The sequence below is a fragment of the Athene cunicularia genome, assembly GCF_003259725.1.
Source record: "Athene cunicularia isolate RWA chromosome 8 unlocalized genomic scaffold, athCun1 chr8_part1, whole genome shotgun sequence".
In the NCBI taxonomy this organism is placed as follows: domain Eukaryota; kingdom Metazoa; phylum Chordata; class Aves; order Strigiformes; family Strigidae; genus Athene; species Athene cunicularia.
The window spans coordinates 27,352,053-27,365,644 of NW_020799109.1; the positions used below are offsets into that span (position 1 = coordinate 27,352,053).

General features: G+C 56.3%; 1 protein-coding gene across 1 annotated transcript; it reads right to left on the reverse strand.

Annotated features, from left to right (window-relative positions):
- Positions 1-9,427: 9,427 nt before the first annotated feature.
- CRIP1 (cysteine rich protein 1) lies at positions 9,428-13,579 on the reverse strand. The gene is made up of 5 exons (XM_026854265.1): positions 13,471-13,579; positions 10,483-10,577; positions 10,305-10,362; positions 10,126-10,173; positions 9,428-9,776 (listed from the first exon to the last, which is right to left on the reverse strand). The coding sequence occupies exons 1-4, from the start codon at positions 13,508-13,510 to the stop codon at positions 10,133-10,135; spliced, it is 234 nt and encodes a 77-aa protein (XP_026710066.1). The 5' UTR covers positions 13,511-13,579; the 3' UTR covers positions 9,428-9,776; positions 10,126-10,132.
- Between the last annotated feature and the right edge of the window lie 13 nt (positions 13,580-13,592).

A 13,592-nucleotide genomic window follows, 5' to 3' on the forward strand; every position in this document is an offset into this window, starting at 1 on the left:
CCCGTGGGCCGCGGCCCCGGCCTTGTTTCCCGGCCTCTTAGAGCTCCCTGAGCTTCCCTGTGCCTGAGGGCAGAGAGCTCCCTGCTTGCCTCCCGTGGGAAGTGACCCGAGTGGGGAGCGGCCAGGGGGCAGCACCCGTGCAGGTCACCTCCTGCCGGCCACGCAAGGCAAGGCAGGCTCGCCCCGAGCCACGGCCGCATCTTCCACCCAGCCAAAAACCCCGAGCGAGCTCTGCAAGCTTCCCCCACCCTTCCTGGCTGAGTTACCACAAAACCCCACTTCATCTTTTCTAAAAATACAGCTCTGCTGCTGTCTGACCAAGAAATCGTTTCTCAGCTCAGCTGAAGGGAGAGCACACAGTTTTGACAGCAGGGGATCGGCTCCAGTCCCCAGCTTCCCACCTTCCTCTCCATTCAGGGCAGCTTGGGTCCCTGGGCGTATAAACTCGGGATGGGAGCAATCCCAGGTACTAATCCTTAGTGGAGGCAGCAGGGCAGAAGTGGTTCCGCCACTTGGGAGATAGCCTGGGTCACTGAAAGTCCACACCTCTTAGTTGGGATTTACGTGGCCGAAACCTGGCCCTGAGATGGATGCCTGCTGTGGGCAGTATAGAGGAACCACAACCAGTGTGTGCCAGGGAGGGACCACAACTGCTCTGCTCCACCAACACAGCAGGGATCCTGCCTGTGCCTATATATAAGATCTGCTTGAAACCTCCACTGATGATTTCTTGGCCAATTACCCACTTCATAACTCATTTAATGTGCTATCTATGGATCTAGAATGATGCTTTTGCCTTTTTTTTTCCAACATCTGAACTCTATGAAACAATACGTGAAATTCCCTCCAGCTACCGAACAGCCTCTTGCAGCCAAAAGGTTTCTCAATGAGGAGAGAAATCACATCAGTCCAATGAGATCTTCAGCAAAGCCCTGCTTCCTAACATGAACTGCATTTGCACTCTTTCCCTCTGGTTGCTGCCTCTCCTGCCTCCCAGCCCTGTGCCGGGGAGCACAGCCCTTCCCGATGCCGAGTGCTGCATTAGTGCTCTCCCAGTCCCACGGATCCTGGCTGCTGCTCCAGCCAGCCCTAAAGGCACCCCATGTGTGAGTTATTCAAGCTTAAGGATTTTTAAAATATCTTCTCTAACAGCTGTTGTCTCACATCCTCCTTTGTTCCTAATGGCCTGGAAAGCATTTTCCTTATCTATCCCTTGTTCAGCTCTAGCTCAGCAATCTCTATCAATTCTTTGCTGTCCTATCTAACAGGTTTGGCATCTCCATACGCTTCCTTGCCTTTGGTTCCCAAGAGCCCATGACGTTCTTCTTTATTGCCCAGAGACTTATCGGACCTGGATAATTCTCTGCTGTCTTTGGCATCCTTCTCAGTTTTCCATACCTTGCTGCTATTGGGCTCTGTCTGGTCCCTCCGTGACACATCGCTTGTCTATTTTCCTGTCCCTGCTGCAGTCTCTGGGCAGGAGGACCTTCAGATGGAGCCAATTTCCTGTGTTTTCCTGACCATTCCATAAACCCTGCTCAAAGCCATCCCTGTCCCCACACACATTCTTCTGTCTAGGCCTTTCCTTCCCGGGGCAGCTGCCTGCTTTGCCGCTGCTGAGACAAGGGCTCTCCCACAGCACCGTGCATGCAGCAGTGGGTGGTCCTGCCCATCACCCCCACGCTGGGCTCCTGTACGCCAGCCAAGGCGCCAGACCCTGGCCAGAGCACCACCACCCATCACGGGAGTGGCAGCTGGGATGCACACCATCCCAGCACACCGAGAGACCCTGTGCTGCCTCTCCATCCCACTGGCTGGACCAGCCCTGTGGCACCCTGAAGCCAGGCTGGCCATCCTCCCAGTCAGTGGCCCCTGGTCCCTGGCACCATGGCTCCCCCGGCATGCAGCCCCGTGGGCGCAGCTGACATGAGATGCCTGGTGCTGTGGAAGGTTGGCACCCAGCCACAGTCGGACGCCAGGCGGCAAATCCCAGCCTCTCTGTCACGGCACAGTGCAGCTGAGGCTCAGTCCCAGCATGTGAGGCCCCACTTATCTGCTCCGCCAGCTGCCTGGGCGGTTTTCCCAGGGTGGGAGAAGGCGATGGTTTCCTGCTGCAGAGATGGACTCAGGGCTGTGGACAGACGGAGGTGACGGTGTGACAGCTCCTGGTGTGCTGTCCCAGAAGGGATGGTGATGCCACCCCATGGGAGCAGAGCCCCTGCTCCACTCCATCCAAGCCGCCCTCACCTTCCCTGTCCCAAGCCCCGGCCCTGCAGGCACTGGCAGACGAGCAATGCCATCAGCACACCACTCTGATGTCACCATGTGTGGGAGGCCACAGGAGACCAGTGGAAGCCTCTGGGATCCTCTGTATGGCAGGGGGAAGCAGGATGGAGCTTGCTCATCCACTCGACCTGCCCAGCCGCTCCTCTGGGCCCCCCAGTTGTGCCCAGCACCGAGTCAGTTTCAGGAGGAGCCGAGCCGCCGGTTGTCCCAGCAGCGAGCATGGAGGTGGGGACCACAACGGGGAGGGATGTTCCAAGCAAGCTACTGAGAGGCCAGGGATGTTGCTCCTGGAGAGAGGTCTCCAGGCTTCGCCCTCTCTGGGGCCCCGAGGCTCCCGTGATGCCGCGCAGCTGGCCGTTACCGGCTCGGTGTGTCAGCTGGGGTCATTTCCGCCCGGGGTGACTCAGCCAGGCCCAGGGCGCCTGTTTGCACCCGCGCCATGGCAACCCGCCGCCGCAGACAGCCCCACTGTTTGCGGCCGTTGCCAGTGATGACGGCCTCGTCCCATTGCCTCATGCTGATTGTATGCGATAACGGCAATCTTTGCTCGCTCCAGCAGCAGCGCAGCTTCCTGATGTCACCTCAACCCAGCCCTGCCAAGGGGAAGGTGTGAGTTGTCCTCCCAGGAAAACAAATCCTTTGCTTTTTTTTTTTTTTAATTTTATCACCATGAAGGTGTGGGCAGGAACCAGCCTGTCTCCTGGCCAGGTCCCCAGGCTGTGCATCGGTGCTTCCCACACTCCAGGGGCAGACAGAGCTCCTCTCCACACTACTCCCCACAGCAGACATCAGAGCAGAGAGCAACTGCTCTCCCCACCTGTGCAAGGGAGGCTTCTGGTGACCATAGCATTTCACACTGAGCGGATCAGACAGGCTGCACCACTTCTACTGCAAACATTTCCAGCTGCTTCCCAACACCCTCCTGGCTCTTTTATACATGCACCCTCTCCCCTCACTGGGACACTGGGTTAACCCAGGTGGGAAAAGATACAGCCTGGCAGCAAGCCAGACATCATGCCAGCAGGAAGGAGCAGGGCAGCACGGGGGCTGCACAGTAGGGCAGGCCTGCAACGATGCTCGGCCCCCCACAGCCTGGGCAAGGGTCAGCAATCACAGCTCCCACCGGGCATGGAGCAGCCCTGGCATCTGATGATGATGATCAGCTGTGGGCTCATGTCTCCATGAGTGGAGCAGCCTTCCCTGGCTGTGGAGAGGATGATGCCTTCCAGACCAGCCACCCTGGGATCTCTGCTGATGAAGTCCACCCATCAGCACACTCAGAGCCACCACATCAGGTTGCAAACAGGCATCTCCTTGCCAGAGAGCAATGAGCTGCCTCCTGGCACCGTCCTCACCAGTGGGTGCAAGGGGTGCTGATATTGTTGGCATGACGAGCACACATTTAATATGCTGAGTCATATCATGTAACAGTTACAGATCACTGGGTCCCTGATAGGGACCACAACAGCCACACAAATGCTCTTGTGCAGGTTTTCCCAGACACAGTGAATTAGTCTGCCACATGCCTGTGTGTGGGCTGTAGCACCAAAATTCAAGGTCACCTCCTGGCAGTTGGATACTTAAGATAGCTGTTTCAGCTGTTTCAGGACCTCTGATGCAGGGGCTGCATTTTCAGTATGATAACTGAATTGGGAAGGATTAGAAAATCTGAGACCTTGCAATTCTCTGTTCTTAGGAGTTTCACCCTTTCCTTTTTACTTAAATACCCAAGTTGACCTTCCTCTGCACGAAGGGAAACTCCCTCTGCCCTCTTCGCTCCTGGGCCTTTAACACAAGACTCACCAAAGAAAGAGGCTTTGGTAGGAAGCTCTTACACCCTACCCCCCAAAACTCTCCCTGTTTCCTTGGAAATAACACAAGAGGCATGAAAGTAAAATGCAGCTCTAGTGCCTCATGCCAACTTTTCTTCTCAGGTTCCCTGCTGGAGAAAGCCACCCAGGGCCTGTCGAACATCCCCGGGACTCTTTGCACCCAGCTCCTCTCCCACATTGGATCATCAGCTCTGGCGACGGTGTGATGGTGAAACAACCCATCCCCTCCCCTTCCTCCTCCCTGATTAGACCTCCTCAGTCTACAGTACCATGATTCATGGTCTTGTCTGCTTCTTGATATGGCCCTGGCTGTCTCCTTTACCCAGAGCCCCTCTGCCTTTGGTATATTCAGCTGCTTCAATTATTTTCTGGGGATGTTGTTCCCCATCAGGAACAGGGTTTGACCCCCTCTTTGCCACCTCTGCAAAGCTGCTTCCGCAAGTGGGCCGGGACTTCCCCAGCTTGCTGCTTTGCAGAGCTGGGCCAGGAAGTCCCACCTCACCACAGGAGCTTGCAGAGCTCCTGCTGCCCACCATCAGCTGCACAGTCCCTCTTACCACTGCCTGGATAAGAGATCAGATTTGTGAGGTGTTAGGAGATGGGCAGACACTCTTTCAACTTAAAAGATAGCAGAACTCTTTGACCTTAATAGAAATCAGCCTTAAAAATACCCAAAGCAGTGGTGAGCAGGGTACCACCTGGTTATAGAGCAGCTTCATCCCCATGAGGCCCGCACAGCAAAAAGCAGGAACCGCTGCAGCCACAGCACCTGTGCCACACTCCCCCAGCCCTGCCTGCACCCTGCCTGTCTCTGAAGGGGACACAGCTGTATTTGCAGAAACACCAGCAGGAAAACAAACTGCTCACCACTCCATTGCAGGTGCCTGTCCCTACCTGTGCCACAAGGGCTGCCATGGCCCTGAAGGGCTGCCAGCCTGTACAGGATGAGACACAGAATCACTACACAGCAGGTGTCACATCAGTGTCCCCATCAGAGCTGGCAAGCGGAGTCAGTGGCCCCACCAGTGTCTCGGTGAGGCAGTGTTGAACCAGACCCCCTGGTTTCCCAGCATGTGTTAGCCCAGATGTGAGCTGCCACCAGCTCCTGCAGCCATGCTGGCAGGACACAGCTCTGTCCCCATGTCATGGTTGCTGCTTTTGTTAAGGACAGCCCTCAGGAGTGATGCACCTGAGCTGTGAGGCTTCCAGCCTAAGCCATCCCCCTTGCCAGCTGTGGGCTCAGGGACACATCTGTCCTCTGCTTCGGATTAAGGTCTGTCCCATCTGTGCTGGAATGAAGACGCAGGGCCCGGCAACACACACTGTCCCCTCCTGTCTGCACGCTGTCTTCACTGGGGGCTGAATCAACACCCCCACCTCTTATAGATCAGCTAAAGGACCTCCCAGCCCCTTTTTTGCTGCACTTTCCTTTTTTCTTCTGCACAAAAAGCTGCAGAGCCAGGGCGGGGGACAGCAGCAGTTGAGTTTCTGAACCCATCCTGCTTCCTGTCCTTTGCCAAAACCTCTTCTGCTTCCCTACCCAGGGCATTGGGGCTCACCCACACCCAGCTGCCAGAGGAACAGGTGATGTTTGGTTTTTTTTGCCACAATGATCAAGTGTTTATAGCAACCATCACTGCAATCTACAAACTCCACTGATCTCAGCCCAAGATTCTGAAATAACAGCAGAAAAAGCACAGCTCCTTCCTCTGGGGTCAGCAACAGTGGTGTTTCAGGTCACCAAAGTGGCAGACCTTTGTGCTGGGCATCACCATGCTGGAGATCACCCGACACCTTTTTGCTGTCCCACATGGGCACCTCCAGGCTGGGGCCATGCCCTGACCCCACCTGCAATGGCAGCGATATCCCCATGGCTGCTGGCTGGTGACCAGGTGGGACGGGGAGGCTGCCAGCCACCTCCCGAGGGTGGGAGCAGCTGCTAGAGCACACCGAACCAGCATCCTTGGGCTGCTCCCCCAGAAAGCTGGGATTTGCCCTGAGCAATCTGCTCTCACCAGCTCCCATGTTGCAGGAGCAGCACAGCCAGGGCATCGCTGCACTGGGAGGGAAGGGGCTGTCCCCAGCTCCCATCGGGGCTCAGAGCTGAGACCATCACAGACGAGCTGTGCTGGAAGCTGCACTGCTGCTTCTCTGTGCAGCTCACACTCCAGGCTGTGAAGATTTAGTGTTCAATGGAGAAAAGGTTGTGTCTGCGGACAGCCCACGTCCCCAGCACGCTGGCCACTGCTAAGCCTCGCTGCGCATCAGAGGGAAGTGCCTGGCTCAGGCACAGATTTCCTATCCAAATGCAATACAGCTGTTTCTGCTTCCTCTCCAAAGACCGAAGCAAGTTTTAAAAAATCAATTTATCATGTATTTTCTTTAACCAAGGCTCCTTGTGGATGTGACCTGTGCTTGAACTGCCCAACCTCACAGCATCAAGGCTGGAACAGGCAGAGTGTTGCTTGTACAAGCACAGCACTGGGAGGGGAGTGTCCTGACAGCAAGCCCTGGGGCTAAACAGGAGTGCCTGTTCCAGGGCCAGCAGAGAAATAAGACAGCCAGAAGGAGCCTTTTAGGAATCAATACCCAAGGGCTTATCCCCAGAACCTGTGTGAGGGATCCCCAGTTTTTGCCCACCCCCACATGCAACATAAAGCAAGGCAGCTGCTGGATCAGGTTTAGCTTCTTTGCAGGTTTCCTGAGGCTGCACAGACCTTGCACAGCTCAGTTCCTACATCCCTCTGCGTACTCAGGGCAGGAAGAGCCCCCCCCACCAGCCACCACACCTACAGTGCAAATCGTAGAATCATAGAATCATAGAATGGTTTTGGTTGGAAGGGACCTTAGAGGTCATCCAGTCCCAACCCCCCTGCCATGGACAGGGACACCTTCCACTAGCCCAGGTTGCTCAAAGCCCCGTCCAACCTGGCCTTGAACACTGCCAGGGAGGGGGCAGCCACAGCTGCTCTGGTCAGCCTGTGCCAGTGCCTTACCACTCCCAGAGTAAAGAATTTCTTCCTCATATCTAATCTAAATCTACCCGCTTTCAATTTAAAACAGTTACCCCTCATCCTATCCCTACACTCCCTGATCAAGAGTCCCTCCCCAGCTTTGCTGTAGCCCCCTTTAAGTACTGGAAGGCTTCTATAAGGTGGCCCCAGAGCCTTCTCCAGGCTGAACATCCCCAACTCTCTCATAAAGGAGGTGTTCCAGCCCCCTGATCATCTTCAGGGCCTCCTCTGGACTTGCTTGAGCAGGTCCTTGACCTCCATATTTTGGGGGCCCCGGAGCTGGACACAGCACTGCAGGTGGGGTCTCATGAGAGTGGAGTAGAGGGGGAGAATCACCTCCCTTGACCTGCTGGCCACACTTCTCTTGATGCAGCCCAGGACACGGTTGGCTTTCTGGGCTACGAGTGCGCATTGCTGGCTCATAGTCAGTTTTGCATTCACCGATACCCCCAAGTCCTTCTCCACAGTGCTGCTCTCAATCCACTCCTCGCCCAGCCTGTGTTTGTGCTTGGGATTGCCTTGACCCACGTGCAGGACCTTGCAGTTGGCCTTGTTGAATTTCATGAGGGCCTCATCCACTCAGTCTCCCTGATCAGGTGGCCTGTACAGACCTCCACTAGAATGTCACTTGACCCTGCCCTCCCTTTAGTCCAAAGCGAACAGCAGCTGTGGGCAGCACACTACAAACAGCAACATGCTGCTTCCTGCCCCAGCTGTGGCCACTGCCCACTGAAAGGTTTTTCATCCTAAGGGCTGGACCACTCGAGCCTCTCCCTGTGTAGTACCTGCTTTTCCATACCTCTCATTGGTTCCTTGCTCATCTTGTTGGCCTGGCCCCTTGCACTTGGGTTTAGCTGCTCCTGAAATTTTTGGTGCAGGGCCCTGTTGGGAAAAACTAGGATCCCAATTCACAGATCCCTTTCCCAGCTGCACACTCTTATGCAAATACAGAGGATGACAAGGCTTGTGGTTGCCATTATTTTTTATGCTGAAGGTAAACACTATCTCAGTGGCATGCTCAAGGCTGCCGAGATTATATCACTAGTTTGCTTTGAAGCTGGTTTGGAAGAGGCCATGTCCCAGTGCCCTAGGGGTGGGCTGGGTGCCAGCAGCAGTGCAGAGCAGGACCATGTCTGGCTGGCCAGGAGCCATGGGTGCTGGCACCCCCAGGAGGCTGCTGGCAATGGCAGCGGTGGGAGTGGGAGGGCAGGGGGCCCTACGATTGTGACCTGGCTGTCTGGGAGATGTGGTGGCCAGACAGCGATAGCCAGGGTTTCCCTTTGACACAGACACCCGTGTTTGTTGTGCTAACTGGGTGGGAGGCCAGGCAGCGCTGGCTGGTCAAGTTTGTCCCACTGAAGCGTGCCTAGTGAGTGCAGAGCCTTTTGACATCAAACACATGGGAAGTCTTAAGATGCTTATCAGATCGGGCTGCTTTTGACACCAGATTTTGACACTGGACATGTACCTCTGACCCCTAAGGGGTTTGGCCAAGTCCCAGGCAGACTGGCGTGACAGTAAGTTGCAGAGCAGTCTCTAAGGAAATGCATTCATAAACTGTAGACAAAAATACCCCAGTGTGTTATGAAATATCTCTGGATATGTAAATGGGGTGTTTCAGGTTAGGAAAAGACATGGTTAAGAAACCCTTTTAGAAACATCCCTCAAGTCGACATCTTTTACATCTGTCAGTGCTGTTCATCTAGAGGTCCATTTTGGATCCAGAAACAGTGAGCTGGGGGCTGGCCACAGGCATGGCTTTCCAGCAGGCACTGCCAGGGGCTGGGGCATGGCCAGGAGGCTGTTAAGTGTTACTGAGACCTCAGGTTAGCAGTCTCAGACCCTCATCCAGCAGGACTGTATGCCTCTGCTTTAACCCCATGACAGCCACAAACAACAAGACGTGACTCACAGCAGGAGCCACCACGCTGTAGACTTTTGCAAATGTCATGGCACAGGCCCAGGAAGGCCATGGGTGGGGTAGGACCTTCTCCCCAAGCTCAGAGAGACCCCAATCCCAGACAAGCACCGGCATGACACCCACCACCCCTTCCCTTGGGGCATGCTCAGCCCCACTGCCCACAGCACCCAGGGTCTGCTCGCCTCCTGCAAGGCTCAGGCAGCCCCTGGGTTGGGCAGCCAAGGGCAGGACCCCACACCACACCAGGAGCAAAAGTACACAGAGCCATCATACAGTGTGGGGATCAATCCAGAGGCCATGTGGGGTCCTTAAGCAAGTGGCAAACACTTCACAAGCGAGTCCCGCATGACCCCCGTTACAGAGAGCACAGCTGCTACATGGGGGAAGCATCTTTTGGTCTAGGTTTATTAAAGACTGAGAATACAACTGTGGGCCCAGCCACAAGAGCTGGGTGCCAAAAGCAGGGCTGAGTTTTAGCTGGAAGGGTGCGGTCTCCACTCCAGGTGGCCTTCAGCAATACCAGCCAAATTTCCTATCCAGCAGGGTATCCCAACGCCCCCACCCCAGCAGTGCCCCATCTGGAGTGGAGCCCCTCTCCACACCAGCCTCGGTTACTTATTGCTTTTAATGTGCTAGTCTAGTATCGAGTGAATTAAAAATAAAAATGCATGTCTGTCGCAGTGCGTTTGTGCTGTCTTCAGGTTGTGCTCCTGGCCGTCAGACCTGGAGAGGGATGGAAGAGAGGGGCAGATGAAATCAGGCTGGGCTGGGAGCAGAGACATCCCAAGGGAAACGGTGCTCCAGGACAGACCCTGTCTTTGTCGACAGGCTACAAAGCAAAAGCCTTTGGTGTCTGCTGCCGGAGCTAAGCAGGTGCTGCTGGTTGCTTGGGGCTGGCAGAGAGGAGTGGCACCCAGCAGGTTGCTCCTGAGCACCGGCATGAGGGCTGGGAGTCACAACCAGCCCAGAGACATGCCACTGTGCCCCTGCCTTCCCTGCTTGCCTAGCAGGGACAGCCCCAGCCAGCCCACAGAACCGGGGGCAGGAGGAAGCTCTGAGGGCAGGCACCAACCTGAGGTTTACTTGAACGTGTGGCTCTCGGCTCCTCCCCGGCCAAACCCTGAAAGAGAGACAGAGTGGGGTCAGCATCGCGGTGGGAAGGTGAGCACACCGAGGGATGCACCTCACCCAGAGACAGGCACCATGAGCCCCCTTTCCCTCTCTCCCACAACCCCAGCCTCAGCATTTTACCTTTGGGCCCAAACAAGGCGGCATAGCAGGGGTGGTTGCAGTACGGCTTGCCGTCATGCTGCAGGGAGAGAGAAATAGCATCAGCCCTGACCACCCTTCAGCCCCATCTCTGCCCATCCCACACCTCCTGCAGCCCCTAGCTGCAGTCGACAGGCACCTCCTGGGCAGCAAACCTCACCTCTGCATGGCCTCCAGATGTCAGGGTCTTGTTACACTTCTCGCATCTCAAGCAGGGCCGGTGCCAGTCCTTCCCCAGAGAAGACACCTTCTCAGCTGCCATGGAAAGGAGATGGGTTAGTTGAGGCACTGAACAGGCACAACAAGTTGGTTTTGGCAGGTTGGCCTCCCTGTCATCAACTCTAGGGAGGACATTTCTGGGCATTTTCTCAAGTCTATTTATTTGTCCAGGACTGAGGGCACTGTGTTTCAAACCCAAGCGCTCACGGTGCACACACATCGCTCTGCATATCCAGGCGCCTGGATCCCAAATAACAGTGCCATGCCCAGGGTGAACATCGCTGCATAAATGTAGATGGACCAACTTCCAAAGATTTGGGGACCTCCCCTCTTCCAACATCAGCTTGCAAGAGGGGGAATTTCTCCCCAGCCAGCTGGACCCCAGGCGATCACTGGAGTAGGCAGGGATGAATAGGGGGATGCTGGAGAGGACCAGGGAGGCAAAGCCAACACAAACCAATCCCCTCCTGCCACCAGCACCCTGGCCACAGCTCTGATTCTGCACACACCATGGCAAGCCAGAGTGGGGCTGGAGCTTGGCCAGGTTTCAGGCGGCTGCGCAGGGGGACACAACATGCTGTTTGCTGGAGCCAGGATGTGTTACAGAGAGAGAGGGGAACATGGTGGCTTTTAATTGTGGCACAGTGAGGGAGGAGGGTATTTTCTGCAGACACGTGCTCTTTATAGTGGCAGCTGCACTCCTGGGGATTTATTAAGTGATAAAGCAGAGCTTTCCACATGAACCCTGTCAGAGCCAGGTCTGAGCACACTCCCCATGCCTGCAAAAGGAGGTCAAGCAATGGGATGGAGCTGTTGCTGGCAGCGTGTGCCCCAGGGGGGGTCCTTGGCAGCCTGAAGCACCTCTTCTTTGGAGTCCAAATATGCTCACAACAGTTTATGCAAGGAGCAAGCTGGCGGCTGCAGAGGTGGGAGCGGGGGCAGTGCCCAAATGCCATGAGGCAGCCCCGCTGCCATCCACCAGCAGCACAAAGAGCCTCCTGTGCCTGCAGACCAGTGGCGGCCACAGTGTTCTCCCCCCGGGCAGCCCCAGGAGCCTGAACCTGGCCCTCAGCTGAGCAGTCCCATCACAGGGTTTCTGGAAGAAGCTAAGTCTCCCCACCTCTCACAAGCATTTACACCAACAGTTGGGCCGGAGCTCTGCCAAGGCTTGCTGCAGTGGTTCCCCGCCAGCTCTCCACCACACAGGGGAGATTTCCCTGGAAATCTGGTGGTGGCCATGCAAACCCCATCCCTATTCCTCTTGGCATCATCTCCTCTTCACCCCTGCTCTCTATGGACACAATCTGTCTGAAAGCAGCCCGAGGCATGCCCAAGTGGGAATGCCAGACTCTGAGAGCCCCAGGGTGCCCCAAAAGCGGGGCTTGCTCTACCTCCTCTGCCAGCACTCCTTATCACCAGGGACAGAAATCATGCAGCGAGCTCAGTCCTCCAGCAGCATTTGAACCCTCCTCAGCCCTTGCATCAACAGAGACTGTTTCATAAGAGCAGCCTGATAAGCACAGGACCAAACCCCTCCTTGGTCAAACAGCCTTGTCTGGCACCTTGCAGCCACACCTTCAGGCACAGCAAACCCAGCTCTCCCTGAGAGGCATCAAAACAGATCTGCTGGGACATGGGAAAGGCAGATGCTGGAACCAGCACCTTGGAAGCCCCTGGTATCAAGTCACATTGGTAAATGAGGTGGCCCAGGACCCTTGGTTGCAGGGGGGAGCCATGAACTGTGTTGTGTCAAAACACCACCTCAAAGCCTGGCTGCAAGCAGTGAGTTCAAGTTTAGGCAGATGTTCCCCAATGGCAAGAGCCACATGCCAAGCAGCCCCCCAGGCAGCACCCACACCAGCCCCAACACACCTCCCCAGTGTGGGCATCACTAACGGACACAGCTGTTTGGCAGGGAGAGCAGCCTCTGTATTTGAGCCTCCGATTTCTTTGGCAGAGCAGAAGTAGAAGTTGGGGCATATACACAAGCAGAGCAGAAAGAAGGCAGAGACAACAGAAGTCAGTGATAACACTCAGATCCTGGATCCCTCATTTCTAGTAGATTAAAAAGCAGGGGTTGTGTATAAGCTGCTCCCAGCAAACTCCCTCGAGTTCAGCTAAACTGGGGAAGTGGGGGACCAGAGTCTGCCTGTTCCAGCAGCTCCTGCCAGAAGGGCAACAGCCTTGAAACTCCCCAGATATCCTCGGGCAGGACAGCAGGACCATGGCACCAGAAGGGGCAGGAACCTGGAGCTCCAGCACCCCAGCTCAGAGGGAGGACATCTACCTGAAGCCCAGCAGCAGACAGCAGCCCAAGAAGACTTGTGGCAACGGTGGCTTAAAAATAACACTCCAGGGCTGTCACCATGCTGTGCTAAAACACACAAGACAACTGTGGGCAACTCACTAACACAGGAATGTGCCTGAGGGCGGGATTTGCCCTTGGGAAGGTGCTTGCTCACCTGCCCAGGCTTTCAGAGCAGTGGGCTGCAGCGGCCGGGCCTCTGGGCTCCAGGCTGGCACAGGGCTGCACCCGATGCTGCGAAGGAAATGGGGCTGAGCTCCCACGTCTGCAGCCTGGGAGTACCCACCGCAGCTCGCACCGCACAGCGAGGCACCTCCTTGGGTGGATTTACAGGGCCACTCACCCGGGGCACCCCGGGGACCCACAGCGCAGGGGTGCACATCTTTGGGGCACCCCAAGAATTTGTATTGCTGAGGCGCACAACATCGGGGCACCCAGGACCCGCGGCGCCGGGGTGCACAGGGACCTGTAAGCACTAGGGTGCCCCGGAGACCTGCAGCGCCGGGATGCCCGGAGACCTGAAGCCCGGCGGGGTGCAGCATCGAGGCACCCCGGCTGAAACAGCCCGACAGCCCTGCGGTCTCGTGGGGTGGAGGCGGCCGGGAGGTAGCGGGAACCCCTTACCGAAGTAGACCTCCTTCTGGCAGCGGGGGCACTTGGGCATGGTGTCGGCTGGGCTCGGCTCGGCTGGGCTCGGCTCGGCTGGGCGCGGCTCAGCTCGCTCGGCGCGGCTCGCACGGGCTGTG

Excerpts from the sequence above, each read along its gene's own strand:
- CRIP1 (XM_026854265.1), bottom strand. The coding sequence starts at position 13,510 with ATGCCCAAGTGCCCCCGCTGCCAGAAGGAGGTCTACTTCG. Across the intron at positions 10,578-13,470 it reads CCAGAAGGAGGTCTACTTCG|CTGAGAAGGTGTCTTCTCTG; the intron begins GTAAGGGGTTCC and ends TTTCCATGGCAG. Across the intron at positions 10,363-10,482 it reads CATCTGGAGGCCATGCAGAG|CATGACGGCAAGCCGTACTG; the intron begins GTGAGGTTTGCT and ends CTCTCCCTGCAG.